Here is a 20,539-nt window from a genome sequence, read left to right as displayed (position 1 = left end):
ATGGCAAAAGGAAGGGTTTACCTTATGACGGCTCAGATGGAATTCACATCATTCCCTTTTCAAAGGAAGGAAGGCATAGACTTGCTCCATGGTGCCCTGTCCTTAGCAGTTCATTCAAAAGAGGTCCCGAGATTCACTGACTTTCTTCGATTGATAAATGCTAGCTTTGAAGGAGAAGATGGCTTCATTCGGGGTTTTTGGGAAGAGGCCTTTGGATGTTTCTTTCCTGAGTCCATGATAGACAGGCAAGGAAGGGTCTCCTGCACTGGTAAGGAGAAACTGGAGAATCTCCCAGCATCTATTTTTGAAATGAGCATGACTTCCCATAGCTACAGCGTCTACAATGCAGTCTATGCTGTGGCATATGCTTTGCACAACATGATTTCATTTCAACTGAAAAAAACAGAGAGTGTCATTGAAGCAATCCATAGCTTGCTGGCTCAACACCTATGGGAGGTAATGTCAACATATTGCTTTGTGTTATATTTCTTTTTTACCTGGAATCATTTTGTTAATTGATTCCAGGAGGCGTGATGAGCACCAAAATCAATGGGAAATTTTTTCCCCATAATAAATAATGTAGTGTGTCACAAGGCAGCGGACAACAAGAAGTTCTAGTTTGTGCATTGAGTACTAAACAAACAATGAGTATCAGGACAATTTTTTTTTTGCATCAAAATGCAATGAGTACCAAATCTGATGAGTTTCAAAGTAGTCGAGTACAAAGATACCAGTATAGCTCACGTGGTTTAAAATTTCAAAAGTATATATCAGCTAAGCAAGAATGGAAGCTGGTTTACTAATATAGACTGTATCTTGAGAGGCACGTTGAGTCTAATTCATAGCAGTTGTTGGTGAAACACCAGGAACTCTATTGTCTTGAACATAGTTACTAATCACTGAAGCCTAATATTACCCCCAAAAATGTGAGCTATGAAAGCTAGTATTGGTTCATAAACTGTCAGGTGATCAATGTCTCAGTCATCTAGGTCATGCTTGTCCCAAAGGTGCTGAAGAAGCTTCTTGGATGAGAAGTGAAACTTCTTCAAAGAAAACCAGAAAGTCCAGTTGCCTCTTGAAAAAGCGCCTTTGTCAAGTGATCACTTTTTTCACAATGGTGGGATGTGCCTTCCTAAATAGGCTGCATTTCTACTTAATTCTTTCATGGCTATTCTGTGTCATAGTGATTTTTATATGTTCCAAACAACCACAATTTTACAATTAGAAATATGTTGGATCAGTTGTAGAAAGACCAGTTACTGATACATCTTCCCAAAGAGCTCTGATCTGTGGTAGAATTCAATTTTTTTTTACTACCGGTTCTGTGGGCGTGGCTTGGTGGGCATGGTGTGGCTTGGTGGGCATGTCTTGGTAGGATGGCTGGGGAAGGATACTGCAAAATCCACATTCCCTCCCCACTCCCGGGGGAAGGATATTGCAAAATCTCCATTCCCACCACACTCTGGGGCCAGCCAGAAGTGGTATTTGCCGGTTCTCCAATCTACTCAAAATATCCTCTACCGGTTCTCCAGAACCTGTCAGAACCTGCTGAATAGCACCCCTGGTTCTCATAGGCTATTTGCCTAAGAGTTACTCTGTATTGAGACCTAATCATACAGGCACAGATCACACCCCTTTACAAATAGGCATGAGATTGCATAGCAACATGTGTCCAGCAAACAAATACTTGAGGCCTTCTCAGAAAATGAATCTATTCATCTTAATTTCTCCTTTTTCTCTAGAACGCTATTCTAATTCCTGTTTTCTGTCTATGTCTATTTGTTATACATGGAAAAAAAACTCAAATGGAAAACAGCAGTATCCTTAAATATATCCTGATGAATTGCAATCTCATCTCTTCTCTTCAGCTCAACCATTTTGTGAAAATAATCTCATTTAACAACAGTGTTGGGGAAACAATTTTCTTCAATCAAAATGGAGAAGTAGAAACTGGATTTGATATTATCAACTGGGTTACCTTCCCAAACCTTTCCTTCCTTAGAGTCAAAGTTGGAGACATACAACCCTTGTCTCTCGCAGAAAACACATTTACTATTTCAGAGGAAACCATAATTTGGCCAAAGTGGTTTAACCAGGTAGGACCTATACATCTTAAGAGTTCTATTCAAACTTAAAAATATATGTTTTGAATTAACTTCTCTTCAACTACCTCAGAAAATACAGAGAAAATGTAGAAAGAAGTGTCAGATCACAAGATATAGGAGAAAGAATCCAACAAAACATGAAATGTTCAAATATTTCATTTTACACAGAATATCAATATTCAGGAATCATATATTCCAGGACAAGCATGTCATCTCTTCTTCCTTAATATGCTTATGTGTTAATACCATATTTATTTGATTGCATTCATTTATACCATGGTTTCCATCCAAAATCATGACTTAAATATATTTGGGAGCTATATTCATTCATTTGAGTTATTATCTCAAATTGAAGTATTTATTTATTTATTAATAAATAAAATATCACTGTGAAATGCTAATAAATTCAAAGTATGACATTTAAATGACATTGGATTGGTGCAGAAATACATCATGTCACTTTTCTTTTAATCTGACTCATTGCCTAGCTATCACTCTCTATATGAATTTCTGGATACACATAAGCAAAATTGAAAAACAACTTTCCCCTAGAGGAGTCTTCACAATAAGTTGTCATATATGATTTTTTTTCTGAATTATTCATCTATGAAAGCACATGTTCCTATGGTTATTTGTAGATATATACATTTGCAAGATAGAGAACCTTCTCTTTCTTTTCTCTGTAGACAAAGCCTTTTTCTGTTTGCAATGACCATTGTCATCCAGGTTACAGGAAGGCCAAAAAGGAAGGGAAACCATTTTGCTGCTATGATTGCCTTCCTTGTCCAACAGAGAAGATTTCTAATCAGAAGGGTAAATGATACTGTGTTTCCTTGAAAATAAGACACTGTCTTATATTTTTTGAACCCCAAAATAAGCACTTGGCCTTATTTTCGGGGAGGTCTTATTATTTTGGAGTACATGGAACAAGATGGGGCTCCCCTTGCCATTTTACCTGATTTCCAGCTCTGTCTCCCTAACCCTAACCAGAGGAAATGGCAGCCATCTGCGCATGCATATTAATATTTTTGTGGTGGTGGTGGTTTATTTTCAGGGAGGGCTTATTTTTAGGGTGGCTTATTTTAGCGCATGCACTCAAAAGCCTGATTGGGCTTATTATCTAGGGAGGCTTATTTTTCGGAAAACAGGGTAATACTTAGAGGAATGGTTGCCCATTTGGTAGCTGTGGTCACAACTGATTATCTGTTGAGTTACTCGGATTGATGGAGTCAATTTCTATAGCTGCTCAACTCAGCCAAGTGACTCTGGTGGCTTACAATTCTAAAATTAAAAAAAAAAAAAGTTAGAAAACATAAAAACAATAAAAACATCCATAAAATAAATAAGTACAAACAGCATCTGTGATAGCAATAGCACTTAGACTTATTTCCCACTTCATAGTGCTTTTACAGCACTCTGTAAGTGGTTTTACAGAGTCAGCCTATTGCCCCCAACAGTTTGGGTCCTCGTTTTACCCATCTCAGAAGGATGGAAGGCTGAGTCAACCTTGAGCCAGTGGAATTTGAATTGCTGAACTGCCAAACTGCAGCAGGCAGTCAGCTGAAGTAGCCTATAGTACTGGCACACTAACCACTGTGCCACCTCAGCTCATAATGAACCAATTAACAGTAAAACCAAGTAACAGGGCCCTTATCAAATTCTTATCAAATTTAGAAGGCTAAAAAGGAAGGGAAACCATTTTGCTGCTTTCATTGCCTTCCTTGCCGTCCAACAGAGGATTGCCGACGGATTGCCATCCAACAGAGAAGATTACTAATCAGAAGGGTAAAAGATACTACCCAGAGGTGTGGTGCCCCAATTGTGGTCTGGGATCATGACTGATGATCTGCTGAGGTACTCAGGTTGTCCATCATGCAGCTGTCTGTAGGGATTAACAACTAAAACAGATCTGATTATTCCAGTATCATTTTCATGAAAGCTATATACAGTATAGAATAAAAGCCTGTTTCTCTTTCCCCACAGACATGGACAACTGCTTTCAGTGTCCACTAGATCATTATCCAAATGAGGAGCAAAATTTCTGCCTTCCAAAATTTGTAACATTTTTATCCTATGAAGAAATGCTGGGGAACATTTTTACCAGCTTTATTCTTACTTTTTCTATTATTACTATTTTGCTGCTCTGGCTCTTCATTAAAAACAACGACACCCCTATTGTGAAAGCCAACAATGAAACCCTCACCTACATTCTTCTCATCTCTCTCCTGCTCTCGTTTCTCTGTGCTTTGCTATATATTGGCCAGCCTCACCAATGGACATGCCTTCTTCGGCAAGTTACTTTTGGCATCATCTTCTCCATGGCAGTTTCTAGCATTTTGGCCAAGACTATCATTGTAATTCTTGCTTTCATGGCTACCAAGCCAGGATCCAGAATTAGAAAATGGATGGGGAAGAGACTGGGTCTTTCTATTGTCCTTTCTTGCTCTTTTATTCAAACCATTATTTGTACAGTATGGCTATCAACCTTTCCCCCGTTCCTAGATGTTGACATGTATTCCATGCCAAAGGAAATTGTATTGATATGTAAGGAAGGGTCAGCCATCATGTTTTACTGTGTCCTTGGTTTTATGGGTCTCTTGGCAATTATCAGCTTCGTGGTGGCTTTCCTGGTCAGGAAGTTACCGGATACCTTTAATGAAGCCAAATTTATCACCTTCAGCATGTTGGTCTTTTGCAGTGTCTGGCTGTCCTTTGTTCCAACCTACTTGAGCACAAAGGGGAAATATATGGTGGCTGTAGAGATCTTCTCCATTTTGTGCTCCAGTGGGGGGTTACTGGCTTTCATCTTCTTCCCAAAATGTTACATTATTCTGTTGAGGCCTGATTTAAATAACAAGGAACAGCTAAAAGGGGGAAAAAAACTAAACAGTTTGCCATAAGAATAATTTCCATCCTCTATAACTGAAAAGGAATAGAATTTCTTAATTAAAAGAAAACAAGTGCCTGGGGTATTTTTGTTCAGTTCTTGAAAAGTCTGATGACCTAAAGCCAAATCCCTATAAGAAGATAATACCTCTTTTGTCTTCAGTTGAAATGTTTAGTGATTATTTATTTATTTGTTTATTTATTTATTTATTTATTTATTTATTTATTTATTTATTTATTTATTTATTTATTTACTTACTTACTTACTTACTTACTTACTTACTTACTTACTTACTTACTTACTTACTTATTTATTTAAACAACAGCACTATGGAAAATTCTACCTGTTCAACATATTTCAAGAATAAAACATGAATGAAAGCAAAATTTCCCTTTAGGTGTCACTGAAAAGTGGAGTTCTTTATTTTTTATGTAATGTTAAGAAATCTAAAATTTGTTTTAAAAGGAAGCCAAAACAATGTGCTTGGAATTTCTCCAAAATTTGACCCAAACACTGACATTCTTGAACTTAGTCAAATTTTGTGAGTAAGCAAATTGGAGAGTAAAGAGATAAGAAAAAAATTGTTCCAATATTTATAGTTTTTACCTATTAACCATATATTAACCATATACCTATTAACCATACAATGCAGGCTGGTGACCCCCAGGGGGAGGGCCTTCTCTGTGGGGGCACCTACCCTCTGGAATCAGTTGCCCCCTGAGATAAGGAGAATCCATGACCTCAGTGCCTTCCGCCGTGCCCTTAAAACTTTCTTTTTTCAACAAGCCGGGCTGGCTTAATTTCTTTTTAAGGGTTTTATTAATTGTTCTGTTTTGCTTATCGTTTTTAATTAATGGGGCCAAATCTATATATATTTTTAAATGTGTTTTAATATTTGTATTTGATGTTTTTATCTGGCTGTTCACCGCCCTCAGTCCTCAGGGAGAAGGGCGGTATACAAATTCAAAAATAAAAATAAAAAATAAATAAAAAATATTTTAGGAATCAATAATGTTATTTCTGTCTTTAAATATTCGTTTTCTTGATCTTTTCATTGCTCGATGTGCTAAGGTTTTAGAAAAAGTAGATATATTTTATTGGGCAGTGAAGGTTGGGGAAAGCTGATTTGTCTCTTGTTGCTTCATGTCAGTTTTGTGTATTTTCAAAAGAATCTCATTTCCAAGTCATAATGAATATATAGTAAAAGCAATATTCATGCAAAGAAATCTGAAGAAATTTTCCCTTCCCCTCCCTTTATTTTTGAAGTTACAACTAGATTGTGGATCACTATCATGCTGTCAGTAAACAACCGATTTCTAAAACTCTTGGTACAATGCTTGCATAAATGTAAACAGCCTATTCCATTCGGCTTTTTGATTTCTCCATTGTACTTAGCAATTTGACTAGGTTTATTTCCACTACATCTCATAACACAAAGGGAACACTTGTACTCATTCTGACAACTTCAATAATCTCTTATAATTCTTGTTATTTTTCTAAAATGTGTAAAACATTTCTACAAGATCAATGGCCTATGTGATCAACAACATGAATAAATTTCCTTATTTATGATTTAGGGTTCCCCCCACACCCCTTATACTAATTGCAATTATTCATTTAAGCAAAATAACTTCTGAGTTATTCTGAAATATATCCCACATGAATTCTAGAGCCACTAGAATGGAAACACAACATGAGAAAAGCAAAAGTATTTTTTAAAAAATACAGTGCCATTAATATTCCCTGAAGTATTCAAAATTGGGAATAAGCTAGAAAGGATTCTGTGAGTCTCATCACCTGACAGTTTTTAGTTCAAAGAGTTATTTACTCAGTCAGCACCTGGGCTTTTCTGTAAACTGACTGATGGGGGATGCTGGCACAGTAGAAATGGCTTAAAAAGGAACTGTTTCATCCAGCATGGTGGTGTTTGAAACATTGGTTTTAGTGCTTTTGCCCCAAATTGTATGCAAATTTCCCAGTGCTAAATGCAGGATTGGTGAGCCTCTGCCTTTTCTTCATAAGCAATACCAATCAGGAGACGTGATCATTGTAGGTATTTTATCTAAGATCTACATATTCTATTCCATGATGGACTTCAGTGAAGCACCCTCTGGTCATCTTTTTGATGACATTCTGTAAGTTTCTTTCAAACATACATACCAACAAATATATCTGGCAGCACCAAGCCAGCCTTGTCTGATCCAGAAATCTAAGCAGGATCTAACTTGATTTGGGGCAACCTGAGAATTTTGTGGCTATTGACTAGATTGAGGAGCAAAATATAAATCAAAATCATAGAAGAAGATTCAATTCATGTAAGATTTTGAAAAAAACCCTGCATGAATGGAATCACCAAAAGTTAAGCTCAATTTAAGATTCTGTATGATTCATATGTGTCACGTAATAATTTGTATTGACAGACCTGTCTTTGTTTGCTGTTAACTGTATTCCATTTAAAAAAAAATTAAATCATTGTTGAGTATTATCCAGTCTTTGCTGAATGATATCCTATACATTTGTGTTCTTTTTCTACCACTTTCTCCAGAATAATTAATTAGGCAGTACATTTTAAACACCTATAGGTCGAGAACAAACATTTTATTTTCTTTTAAGTATTTTATTAGCACAAATGCTAACATTTCTTTAGAAGACAACACATCCATAGGAAAAGTGAGACAAGAGAGTGACACAGTCTCTCAAGTGTGGGGTAATATTATGCTGAAATGTCTAAAACCTGGACTAAGAAGGAATGATAGAATTAGTAGTATTGTACATCACAAAACTCCATGTATCTGGTTCTGATATTGAGTTAAGGAGACAGCTGGGTTGAGTAAGATGGTCATCTTATTCGACCAAGTCTTCTGAAAAAGGATTAGAACTTCTACTGACAAAAAGCAGTGATGAAAATTCTCCTCTTGATTCTCAATTTCTGATTTTATTCCCATAACAAGATTTTTCTCCTAATAAGGTTCTTACCTGCAAAAAATCATGTCATGTGTATAATGAAGAATCTATTAGGTCAAATCTTAAATAAATTATGCAACTAATAGAATAGAAATAAGACATTTGCAATGTTATCTGAAATTTATTTCCATAATCCGAAGGGAATAGTATTAAAGAAAAACACTGATGTCTCCAAAATAGGTAGTGTCTCTCTATGTTTCAAAATTTATAAATAGCTTTTAAATGAGAATCAGAATCCTATTTGCTTGCGTTAATATACATTTTTTAAAAGAAAAAACAGTATAAGTAGATAATAATCACTTGTTGAACAGGGTGATATTAATGCAGATACCAAGTTGTTTATAATGTAAGTCAAAATTCAGTTAGTATGAGGCTAGTATAGGCACAGATGGGGTTTTAGATGTCAATTGTTGTGTTTGCAAAATGGAGAAGAGGAAGTTTCTATTTGTGGAAAGCTCAAAAAAAGGAAGAGGCTCATTTTGAAGAACTACAGCAGAGTTTATGAGTTTATTATCCTTCAACTTGCCCTTTGTTCACTTTATTTATTTTTAAATATTTATGAGTTCTATATATTAAGAAGATAGATAGGAATAATGTTTGGAATAGTTTTCTTTTTATTTTGCTTTCTATAACTGCTCTGTGACTGTTAAAAATAAATTTAGGTTGTAAATGTCTTTTAATCTTTTACTGTAATAGTTTCAATTTCAGTACAGGTATTTAGTTTTCTATGACTGCAATAAATTTGAATTACTGTAATAGTTCATTAATGAAATATAAAAATTTGACTTAAAATTCTTCATTGCCTATTTCAATGAAACTGGAACGAATTACCCCATTTTTCCATAGAAATATCACTTCAAATAGTGTAAATGTAAATAAAGTGACCACAGACTTCAATGGATAGTTAGAACTGCAGAAAAAACAATTTCTACCAGCCTGTCTTCCATTGAGGACCTGTATACTGCACGAGTCAAAAAGAGGGCTGTGAAAATGTCTAGAGACCCCTCACATCCTGGACATAAACTGTTTCAACTTCTTCCTTCAAGATGACACTATAGGGCCGTGATGACAAACCTATGGCACGCGTGCCACAGGTGGCACATGGAACCATATCTGTGGGCACATGAGTATTGTCCTAGCTCAGCTCCAGCGTGCATGTGCATGCCGGCCAACTGCTTTTCAGGCCTTCTGGGCCCAACGAAAGTTGGGAAACACACTGTTTCCATCCTCTGGAGGACCTCCAGGGGGTGGGGAAGACTGTTTTCGCCCTCTCCAGGCTTCTAGAAAGCCTCTGGAGCCTGGGAAGGGTGAAAAACGGCCCTTCTGGTCTCATCGGAACTCGGGAAATGGGCAGTGTCCAGCCTCCGGAGGGCCTCCAAGGGGGTGGGGAAGGCTGTTTTCACCCTCCCCAGGCTCACCCCACTTTTGGCACGCGATGGCAAAAACGTTAGCCATCACTGCTATAGGGCATTGCATGCCAAGACAACTAGACACAAGGACACTTCCACCCCTCCCATGCCATCACTCTGCTAAACAACTAATTCCTACAACACTGTCAAACTACCTAGGAGGGCTGTATTATTATTATCTTTCTCATCTTTCCTATTACCTATTTCCTTATCTTCTTATGAGTATAACTTATGAGTATAACTTATGAGTATAACTTTGTTGCTTGTATCTTACAATTTATATTATTTGTTTTATTTTGTATCTAGTATGATTTATGTTGATTGCTTATTTAGTATCCTATGACTATCACTAAGTGTTGTATCTTATGATTTATGATGAATGCATTTTTATTATGATTAAGTTTATTATTATAAGGATAATAAACTCATAAACTCTGCTTTAGTTCATCAAAATGAGCCTTTTTGCTTGTATGCACACTGGGAGCTTATGCATCAGAGACAAATTCCTTGTGTGTCCAATCACACCTGGCCAATAAAGAATTCTATTCTCTTCTATTCATGGGATTTATTAACCGTTTCATGGGATTCATTAATCTCACTAATTCAGACATTCATCAATATGCCAAGTATTTTATTTTAAACTACAAATGCTGTAAAATAATATGTACTGCTCTTTTTAGAGTAATCACATCAATCTATCAGCAATTTCTGGCTTTACAATTTGCAGTCAAGGAAATCAATGAAAATCCTGAAATCTTGCCTAACCATACCTTGGGCTTCCATATCTACAATGGCTATTTTAGTCCAAGTTGGACCTATCATGCCTCATTGGAACTGTTCTCTACTCAGGACAGATTCATCCCTAACTACAGCTGTGACATGCAGAATAGGCCAATTGCCGTCATTGGAGGACCAACTGCTGCAGTTGGGGCTCATATGTCAACCATCCTGTCCCTTTACAAGATGTCACAGGTATACTGCTTGCTTGGAACATTGGACTTTTATTTATTCATTCAGTATTTAAATGGATATAGTTATTTTATGATGCAGGACGCAATCTGGGTTGGTGACCGGGACCAGAGATTTTGTCTTCTGAGCCTTTGGACTCATGCTGGAGCCCATCTTCAGGGAATTTATTTGGCTGCTTTGAGCTGTTCTGTGTGTGGCATTTATATGGTGGCTATTGTGTGTAGCTTTTTAGATGTAGATCGAGTTGTTGCTGACTATTAAGTTATTGGCTGTTGTTTCCTTGGGCTGCAAAGGAATTTTGTAGGCTTTTATGTGCCTTATAAGGCTTTGAGGCCTTATAATATTTGAGTCTCTCAAATTGCAGCACGGAGTTGTTGCTTTTCAGCAAGATACAAAAAGCCCAGAAACTTGTGAGTGAGATTTCACAGAACTAGGGCTGTGGAACATCTTAGCTTACGTAGGTAAAACCTGGCTAGAAAGAATATGCACATAAAAGCCTACAAAAAAGAAAAAGACACATTGTACCTTTACAGGGAGGATACTTGAGAAGAGGGTGTGGCTCACTGATGACGCCTTACAAGGCAGAAATAGCTATTTGAGTCTCCCAAATTGCAGCACAGAGTTGTTGCTTTTCAGCAAGATACAAAAAGCCCAGAAACTTGTGAATGAGATTTCACAGAACTAGGGCTGTGGAACATCTTAGCTTACGTAGGTAAAACCTGGCTAGAAAGAATATGCACATAAAAGCCTACAAAAAAGAAAAAGACACATTGTACCTTTACAGGGAGGATACTTGAGAAGAGGGTGTGGCTCACTGATGACGCCTTACAAGGCAGAAATAGCTATTTGAGTCTCCCAAATTGCAGCACAGAGTTGTTGCTTTTCAGCAAGATACAAAAAGCCCAGAAACTTGTGAATGAGATTTCACAGAACTAGGGCTGTGGAACATCTTAGCTTACATAGGTAAAACCTGGCTAGAAAGAATATATGTGTGTGTGTGTGTGTGTGTGTGTGTGTGTGTGTGTGTGTGTGTGTTCTGCCTTATTCGTATAATGCAAAAAAAAAAATACGTTCATGAAATACATATTGGACAATTTAATAGATTGTCTGGGGCAAACTATCTAGAAGATTAGTTTTGTTGATTCAGTTTTGCCTAAGGAGCAATGCACTATTGTACAGTAAATTCTCCAATGCAAAAACAAACTAGACTAGGTCTAGTAAAACATTTGTTTTCCAGGTGAATTCCAAATCATCAAAGCTTAGAAAGAATGTGGGAACATTCTGGTCCATTAACATGCCCTAAATTCCTAAGTAAAGTATGGCTGGATTCAAACTTTGAAATTGGAATTTGAGTTTAAGTTATATTCTTGGGACACTTAAAAAATATGAGACTGAGCATGCATCCTCCCAACTCATTATTTCTATGTGTTTAGATCATATATAGCTATACTCCAGAGAGAAGAGGGGAAAAGGAAGCTGTTTTATACCAACAAATGTTCCCAAATATCAACTATCAGTACAAAGGAATTCTCCAATTGCTACTGCACTTTAAATGGACATGGATTGGTATAATTTCTTCAAAGAATGAGAATAGTGAGAATTTTGTACATGATGTAGTTGCCATGTTTTCCCAAAGAGGTATTTGCTTTGATTTCATTGAAGGCATTCCAGAAACAACATATTCAAATAGTATTTTTGACTTTATGGAAGATGGAATTAAAACATACAAGGTGATTATGAGAAGCACCACTAATGTAGTAATAATCCACGGGGAAATTGATGACATGATTCTTTTCAGAACATTCCCCATTATTTCCAGATTGCAGGGAATAGAGCTATGAACAAAAGTTAAAGTCTGGGTTATGACAGCACAAATAGATTTCATTTCACTTCCCTTCATAAGGAATGAGGACATAGACTTCATCCATGGTGCTCTCACTTTTGCAATTCATTCAAACAAAGTGTTCGGATTCCGGGAATTTGTTCAGATGAGAAACCCTGACTTTGACAAAGAAGATAGCTTTGTCAAGCTCTTCTGGAAAAATGCATTTGAATGTTCATTCTCCAACTCTGTGATAAATGATGAAGAAGAAGTAGTCATGTGCACTGGAAAAGAGAAACTGGAGACTCTTCCGACATCTGTGTTTGAAATGGACATGACTGGCCACAGCTACAGCATCTACAATGCAGTCTACTTGGTAGCACATGCTTTGCATGCCATGCTGTCATCTGCAGTCACATTCAGAACAGAAAACCACAAAGCCAAACTTTCCTTTGTGAAACAGCAATTCTGGAAGGTAAAGTCCTAAACCAGAGGTGTCAAACTCAATTTCATTGAGGGCTGCATCAGGATTGTGTTTGACCTTGGAGGACCGGGGTGTTCATAGCCAGGGTGTGTGTGGCCAGTTTGACATCACTCATGTCGGGACACGTGGTGGCCTGAGTGCTTTGCCAGCAAAAACGGGCTCCCTAGCTCCATTTTCAGCTACAACAGCCTCTTGCAACCCTCTGCCAATGAAAATGGAGCTTGCAAGGGCTGCCTGCGGCCCTCCCGAGCTCCATTTTCACTGGCATAGGCAACGCAGGTCGGTCCTTTGCTGTTTTCAGAGTGGCCCCATGGGCCAGATCTAAGCACCCCATGGACTGGATCTGGCCCCCAGACCTTGAGTTTGACACCACTGTCCTAAACCAACAGAATTCAAAAGCTTTTTCAGATTTACATCCATCTATATCTATATCTATATCTATATCTGTATCTGTATCTGTATCTGTATCCGTATCCGTATCCGTATCCGTATCCATATCCGTATCCGTATCCGTATCCGTATCCGTATCCGTATCCGTATCCATATCCATATCCATATCTATATCTATATCTATATCTATATCTATATCTATATCTGCTTTTCTTTCTTTTTCGTAGGTTTTATGTGTATTTCTCTTTAGCCAGGTTCTACCTACGTAAACCAAGATATTATGCAGCCCTAGTTCAGTGAAATCACAATTCACTAGTTTCTGGGCTTTTTTTCTATCTAAGGTACATCTATCTTAGTCTCCCAATGGGCAGCAAAGGGTCTGCTGGCTGCCAGAAGAAAAAAAGCCCAGAAACTAGTGAATTGTGATTTCACTGAACTAGGGCTGCATAATATCTTGGTTTATGTAGGTAGAACCTGGCTAAAGAGAAATACACATAAAACCTACAAAAAAGAAAGAAAAACAAATATTGTACCTTTACAGGGAGGATACATGAGATGAGGGTGTGGCTAACTGATGAGGCCTTATAAGGCCGAAATAGATCTATCTCAGTCTCCCAATGGGCAGCAAAGGGTCTGCTGGCTGCCAGAAGAAAAAAAGCCCAGAAACTAGTGAATTGTGATTTCACTGAACTAGGGCTGCATAATATCTTGGTTTACCTGGCTAAAGAGAAATACATATCTAAATCTATATCTATATCTACCTATCTTTACAAACTATTCTAAAAATACAAGTTCCAGGTATATTAGTAAAGAAAGAAGCAGACATCCTGCGAACTCCAGAACATAAAATTTGAAAATTTGAAAAGAATTAAAATTTTATTTTATTAAGCTTTCATCAGCCATCTGCTGACATCGTCAGAGTATTAAACTACCATTACAGAGATCTCTGCCTTTATATGCCATTAATCAATTTGGCCCTTGCACGTGCAATAGGCCCTTCCAGCCATCTCCCACTTGTAATCAGCTGTGTTGTTTTTGCTGTTGTCATGCTGGATGATGGAGGCTTGATTCCTACTCTTTCCTCCCTCCTAGCTTGCTTATTAGTGGGGGATGATGTTAGCCTGTCAGCCATTGCAATTTGCTGCCTTGTCCGTGACCTCGTGGTCAGCCAGGTTTGTTTCTCATTAATCCTATTTGTTACAGTTTGAGACAGCCCTGCCAGGTGGCTCTGTGTTTGGACAGGACTAACTATGCCTTCACAGGCTGAGTCTGCATGCCCAGAGGTGGAGGGTGGGTGGGTGGAAAACCATCTCTGCTCCTCCTGCAGGGTCTTTCCTGGTGTCCCAAAGCCTGGTAGACCGGTGGCAGTTCAATATGCCTGTTGATGGAATTGTTATTGGAGAACCGGTCTTCTTTTAGTAGGCATCCTCCTTTAGGATGATACAATAACCTCAGCTTCTTAAAAATCAAATGTGTGGTTGTGCTCCTTCATATGCGTCCAGATCTGGAAGCGCTGTTCCTTGCGTCGGACAGTAGATATCTCTATCTCTATCTATCTATCTATCTATCTATCTATCTATCTATCTATCTATCTATCTCTATCTCTATCTCTATCTCTATATATCATCTATATCTATACCTACCTACCTACCTGTCTGTCTGTCTGTCTGTCTGTCTGTCTATCTATCTATCTGTCTATCTAATTAGATTTACCTACTGCTTATTAATATGAGTAAGAGTATAAAAAGTTGTAATATATTTTTGAGAAATCAATTAATATAACCTAATATATTTGTGCACTTAATATAACCTAATATATTTGTGTCTATAAAATTGACATATTCTAATTTCTTGCAGTTTAGTTCATGCGTAATTTTATTTAAAAATGTTTCCCCATCTCACCCCAAATATTATCCAATATTAATACTTCCTCAAACACAATTCAAATCATGGATGTTTTAAAGTCTTAATTTTAATCTGTTTTTAGGTAGTCCCATGGCTTTTTATTATTTTGCAACTGTATGTCTTACTGTATTTAAAAAATAACTCAATTAAGATGAATTAACTTATGATATGCTTTGTCAACTACTGTTACACTGATAACCTTCTTAAAGCTTTGAAAGGATTTATTACCTGTCTTCCTCAAAGGGAAAATTACATTATTTTTTGTACTTCTTGGTATATTACTCTGGTTTTTTTTTTAATTTAAATTTATTTGTTTGTTTTTCAACTTAGCTCAATCACTTTGTGAGAAGAATCTCCTTTAACAATGATGCAGGAGATATGATTTCCTTCAATCAGAATGGTGAGTTAGAGATTGGATTTGACCTTGTAAATTGGATTACTTTCCCAAACCGGTCTTTCCAGCGAGTCAGAGTTGGAGGGATAGATCCCATGATATCCAAAAGAGAAATATTATCTTCTGAGAAATCGATTGTGTGGCCAAGGAGGTTTAACCAGGTATGCCACGGAAGTTAAATTCAACTATGTCTGATAATTATTCCATTAATACAGTAAAACCACACAGGAAGTACTGATTTTACCAATATTTACATTGAGAAACAAAATGGTTTCTGATTTTCTATCTAGGCCATATGGTTATCTTTAGAAAATTTTCCCAACTATCTAATGATTATCAGCGAGTGTGATATTGTGTTAATGACAGATTGAGTTATAGGAAAACATCAGGGTATGGTTTTTCTTACTTGAATTTGCAATACAATATCTCATTCTGATTATTTAAGAATAAGTTTAGGATGTGAGTAGAAATAGTTAATGCAACATCATTAACCACTTTTCTTATTCCCCATTTGGATAACCCTACATAATTTGTCATTTAGTTGTAATAACTAGACATGTTTTCTTATAGTGTGGACAGATGTCAAACGGGAACAAGGGGTTAAGGAATATATGGTTGAATGCAGTCTAATACTAAATGATTTTTTCATAAATTGGTCAGTGAGAAATTCTAGTGCATTCTTCTTTTAATCCAAAAAGCTTCTATAGAATGCTTGTCAACATTGTTTTGTGTCTTTTTTCCTCATCTTATAGCACATGTATTCATCTTTTCCTTTTAAAATCACAGTTAAAACGATAAAAACTAAAAGTAGACTAAAAAGTAGAAGATGAAAAAAGTAGAAGGTATGGGAAACAATAGAAGTAGAAATGAAAAGATATATATGGTAAAGAAAAAATAAGAAATATATAAAGAGACTTTCCTTTTCATCACAAGTATAATAAATCTATAAAGGTGCATCATTTCACATTTTAATTAAACTTAATTAAATTTCAAAAAAGATAAAATACAAGGAAATAGGGGAAAAAGTATCCAAGTCAGTCTCTGATGAGTACAATATGGGTGATCTCAAGTCCTCTCCTTGTCCGGAGAGGAATCATCAAAGATCCTGTCTACTCACTGATTCTTCATTCCACCATAATCAGTGGTGGGTTGCCCCCGGTTCGGACCGGTTCATAAGAACCGGTAGTAAAACCGGCTGGAGGCTCTGCCCAACCCCCCCCAGATGTCATCATAGGTGATGAAGCTCGGCTCATGTGTGCGATCCCATTGCGAACTGGTAGTAAAGGTAAGTAGAACCCACCGCTGATCATAATCCTCAGGTCCACTTTTTGTGGAGTTGTTTTCAGTCCACCTTCCTCACACTACACCAGCTTTGACTTAATAAAGTAAATTATTCAACTGAAATAACAATATCAGAGGACATTTGTAATGCAGAAGAAGGAAACATAACATTGTAGCTTTAACAGACATATCATTCCTTTGGGAGAATAAAAAGTTAACACAAAAACAGAGTAGTTCATACCATTGTCTAACCTTGCAAACTACTAAATCACTGCATTATTTCTTAGTTTTTATTAAGTTTTCATTCCTTAAGTTTTCATTAACATCCTACCACCATGCTTCCTCTGCACTCTTTCTCTTTGTCTCTGTCTTGCTATCTATCTCACACACACACACACCATTCTGTTTCTCTAATTAACACCAAATATTCTCTAATTAACACTAAATATTAGACCATGCCATGACCAATAGGAAAGCAATATGAGGTAATTTTATAAATATTAGTCTATCTAGTCTGGTCCATTCAGAAGCATTTTCTGACAATCATAAATGTTCTTTTCTTCATTATGGACAGTCCCGTCCACTTTCTCTCTGTAATAGCAAATGTCATTCAGGATATAGTAAAAGCAAATTAGAAGGGAAGCCATTTTGCTGCTATGATTGTCTTCAGTGTCCAGAAGGGAAAATTGCCAACCAGGAAGGTAAGAGTTGTCTTATAGAAAGCTTATATATTGCTTGAAGGAGGTAGAAAACAAATTATTACTTTTGCTTATGAACTGTATAGCACATAGCACTACTGTTAATGATTAGTTTTAGAAAAAGTGTTTTCCATATGAATTTTGATTTTTGCCTCTCTGTCTTCTGCAGTTTCTTGAACTACATATACTAGCTTATGATGCTAATATAGCAACATAAGCAACATAAGCATACAGCAACATGCAGATGTTGTCCTCTCAACTGTTTTAAATAAATAAATACAGAATTATTGGGAGTAATTTCAGCTTTTTGAACATATAAATGGAATAAATAGTCTAACAATATCATTCTTTAAAGTTGGAGGTAAGACCTGCCACCCAGTTCCAAACTGACTCAAGAATTTTCCTATTCTCTAGCTAAGTTCTATGTAATAGCAATATAAGTTGAATGCAAATGGCCTAAAGGTGCAATGGAAAAAGTTAAAATTTATAATAAAAATGGAATACAGTTTAGAAATGAAAATGTATAATCCTGTTAAATATTTCATTTGTGTTTTAAAAATTGTGCACTTTCTCTAGCAGCACCAGCTGCCATGAAATAGAATTAGGAATATTGATGACTAATAAAGCACAAATTCTCATAAACATACTTAAATGTACAGTCTCTTATCCATCATTAATCATACATCCTTTAACTTTCATATTAGTTAATTCTTCATCCTAAAAAAATTGCATATATTAAGGTATATTCAGGGTTGCTCTTCTACCCGCTCTCTCCTTTCCTTTCCTCTCTCCTCCTCTCCATCCCTCTCCTCCTCTCTCCACTCCCACTCCATTATTGTTTTCATTTTCAATTCAATATATTTTCAAAATGGTATTCGAGCAGCCCCAATTTTCTATTTACAGTACATACATCTTCATTTCAATTTCTTTTTTATTTAATAGTTACACCTTTATCATCATTCATGTACATTTATATAATAACACTTTTTCCGTTTTCCCCCTTTTCCATTTACCCAGGTGTCATCTGGATTTCTATTCCTTTTTTGTCTTTTCTCTCATTTGCCTTTTCCCTATCCAATTTATCTCTGATCTTTTATTCATATTCCTTTTCTAACCAATCATAAAAGCATCCCCATGTCTTGAAATACACTGACTCCTCTTTATCTTTTATTCTTAATGTTCATTTCTGCACATTCTAAACTTTCCTTTATTATCTCTCCTTCTGACGGGATTTTTTCTGCTTTCCAGTTTTGTGCAAATACTATTCTAGCTGCTGTTATTATATGAATAATCAAATATGTACCTTCTTTACTATATTTCTCCAGTAAAATTGCCAGTAAAAATATCTCTGGTCTTAACTCTATACGTTGTTGTAAAATTCCCTCTAACCATGTTCATATTTTAACCCAATAATTCTTTGCTTCCTTACATGACCACCACATATGATAGTATGATCCTGGCAATTAATTATGGATAAGAGACTGTACATTTAAGTATGTTTATGAGAAATATATATATACCAAATATATTTTGCTGATAAAGAAATAAAGAGAGACTAGTATAGATCTATTTCAAGCTTTTTAGCTTTCATCAGCCAGCCATACAATTACTTGGATTCGAACTTGGGCTGCCTGCATCTTAGGCAGTTGTATTAACCACTGAGCCACAAGTTCTCCTTCATCAGCTTGAGCCAGGGGAAAGATTAAGTGTTTACCGAGACACCTGGTCTACCCCAACATGTGGGAGGAGGCATTCTGCTCCCATTCTGGCTGGCTGATGAAAGCTAAAAAGCTTGAAATAGATCTATATTGGTCTCCCTTTATTTCTTTATCAGCAAAATATATTTGGTATAAAAATGGTTTCTCGTGAATGCGACTGCTTGAGGGCTCCTGGATTGGAGCTGAAAGGCAAAAGGGAGCAAAATGCGCCCTCCCACATTTTGGGGTAGACCAGGTGTCTCAGTAAACACTATATATATATATATATATATATATGTATATATATATATATGTATGTATGTATGTATGTATGTATATGTATATGTATATGTATATGTATATAGTGTTTACCAAAACACCTGGTTTTCTCCCGCGTAAAATTGGAAGTGTCTTGGTGACGTTTTATGTGTATATTCTTTCACAGAACTAGGGCTGAAGAACAACTTAGCTTACATAGATGGAACCTGGCTAGAAAGAATATACACATAAAAGCCTATGAAAAAAGAAAAAGACACATTATACCTCTACAGGGAGGATACTTGAGAAGAGGGTGTGGCTCACTGATGACGCCTTATAAGGCAGAAATAGCTATTTGAGTCTCCCAAATTGCAGCACAGAGTTGTTGCTTTTCAGCAGGATACAAAAAGCCCAGAAACTTGTGAATGAGATTTCACAGAACTAGGGCTGAAGAACAACTTAGCTTACATAGGTGGAACCTGGCTAGAAAGAATATGCACATAAAAGCCTATGAAAAAAGAAAAAGACATATATATATATATATATATATATATGTTTTCTCAAGTTTTCGCGGGTGTTTGTATGTAGGTCTTTGGTTATTCGGGTCTTCTCCCACGTAAAATTGGAAGTGTCTTGGCGACGTTTCGACGAAGTCTCATTCGTCATCTTCAGGCTGGTGTTCTCGGCTTCGTGCTTCCAGGAGCAATGTGAGATCGCAGCTGTCTCTTCCTTTTAACTGCTAGTGGAGGTGTGAGCTGATTGGGTGGGAACTTGGCTGTGTTCTGATTGGGTGGAGGTGTGTTCTGATTGGTTAGGGGCTTGGCTGTGCTCTGATTGGCTGGGGTTGTGTTCTGTTTGGGTGGGGGCTTGGTTGTGCTCAGCTTAGTCTGAGTTGCAGGGGGATTTGAGCTGGTGAGCTGCGTTGTTGTTGTTTGGCTTCGTGTTTGTGGCCGTGTGAGCTCTTCATGGTGGGTGTCAGTCTGCTTCATGTATGGATTGGAGGGGTTTAAAGTGGCTAATGATGCAGCTGCGGTCTGGCTTCTGGTCCTTGGTCGTGGCTCATTATCAGTGTGGGTTTGAGTCTGCTTTCTGCGTGGATGTGTGGTGGTGACATCAGGTGTGGCACTCGTGAGTGTGGGTCTGGTGTCATTCGTCGTGTTAGGGACTCGTTTGTCAATAAGGGCGGGTTTCCAAATGGCTGGTAGGCGGGAGGTATCGTCTCGTTTGTTCATGCTGTGTGGGCGTTTTTCTATCTCAATGGCTTCTCTGATTATTC

General features: G+C 37.0%; 2 protein-coding genes across 2 annotated transcripts in view; both read left to right on the top strand.

Moving 5' to 3' along the window:
• LOC139324492 (vomeronasal type-2 receptor 26-like) lies at positions 1-5,005 on the top strand. Its single transcript, XM_070954204.1, has 4 exons — positions 1-456; positions 1,869-2,096; positions 2,792-2,918; positions 4,089-5,005. The coding sequence occupies exons 1-4, from the start codon at positions 1-3 to the stop codon at positions 5,003-5,005; spliced, it is 1,728 nt and encodes a 575-aa protein (XP_070810305.1).
• Positions 5,006-12,196: 7,191 nt separating this feature from the next.
• The window catches only part of LOC139324491 (vomeronasal type-2 receptor 26-like), a 28,321-nt gene continuing 19,978 nt past the window's right edge, over positions 12,197-20,539 (top strand). Inside the window, exon 1 of the mRNA XM_070954203.1 lies at positions 12,197-12,631. Coding sequence (XP_070810304.1) covers positions 12,197-12,631 — 435 coding nt within the window. The remainder of the gene's footprint in view (positions 12,632-20,539) is intronic.

This window comes from Pituophis catenifer, unplaced genomic scaffold, assembly GCF_029215685.1.
Source record: "Pituophis catenifer annectens isolate HBS135680 unplaced genomic scaffold, rPitCat1.0.hap2 SCAF_15, whole genome shotgun sequence".
Classification (NCBI taxonomy): Eukaryota; Metazoa; Chordata; class Lepidosauria; order Squamata; family Colubridae; genus Pituophis; species Pituophis catenifer.
This window is presented reverse-complemented; position numbering and strand designations above follow the sequence as displayed.

What these genes read in the sequence shown, in the direction of transcription:
- LOC139324492 (XM_070954204.1), top strand. Translation starts at nt 1, where the DNA reads ATGGCAAAAGGAAGGGTTTACCTTATGACGGCTCAGATGGAATTCACA. An exon ending in GGCCAAAGTGGTTTAACCAG is followed by an intron (nt 2,097 to 2,791) that starts GTAGGACCTATA and finishes TTTTCTCTGTAG; the next exon opens with ACAAAGCCTTTTTCTGTTTG. An exon ending in GAAGATTTCTAATCAGAAGG is followed by an intron (nt 2,919 to 4,088) that starts GTAAATGATACT and finishes CTTTCCCCACAG; the next exon opens with ACATGGACAACTGCTTTCAG.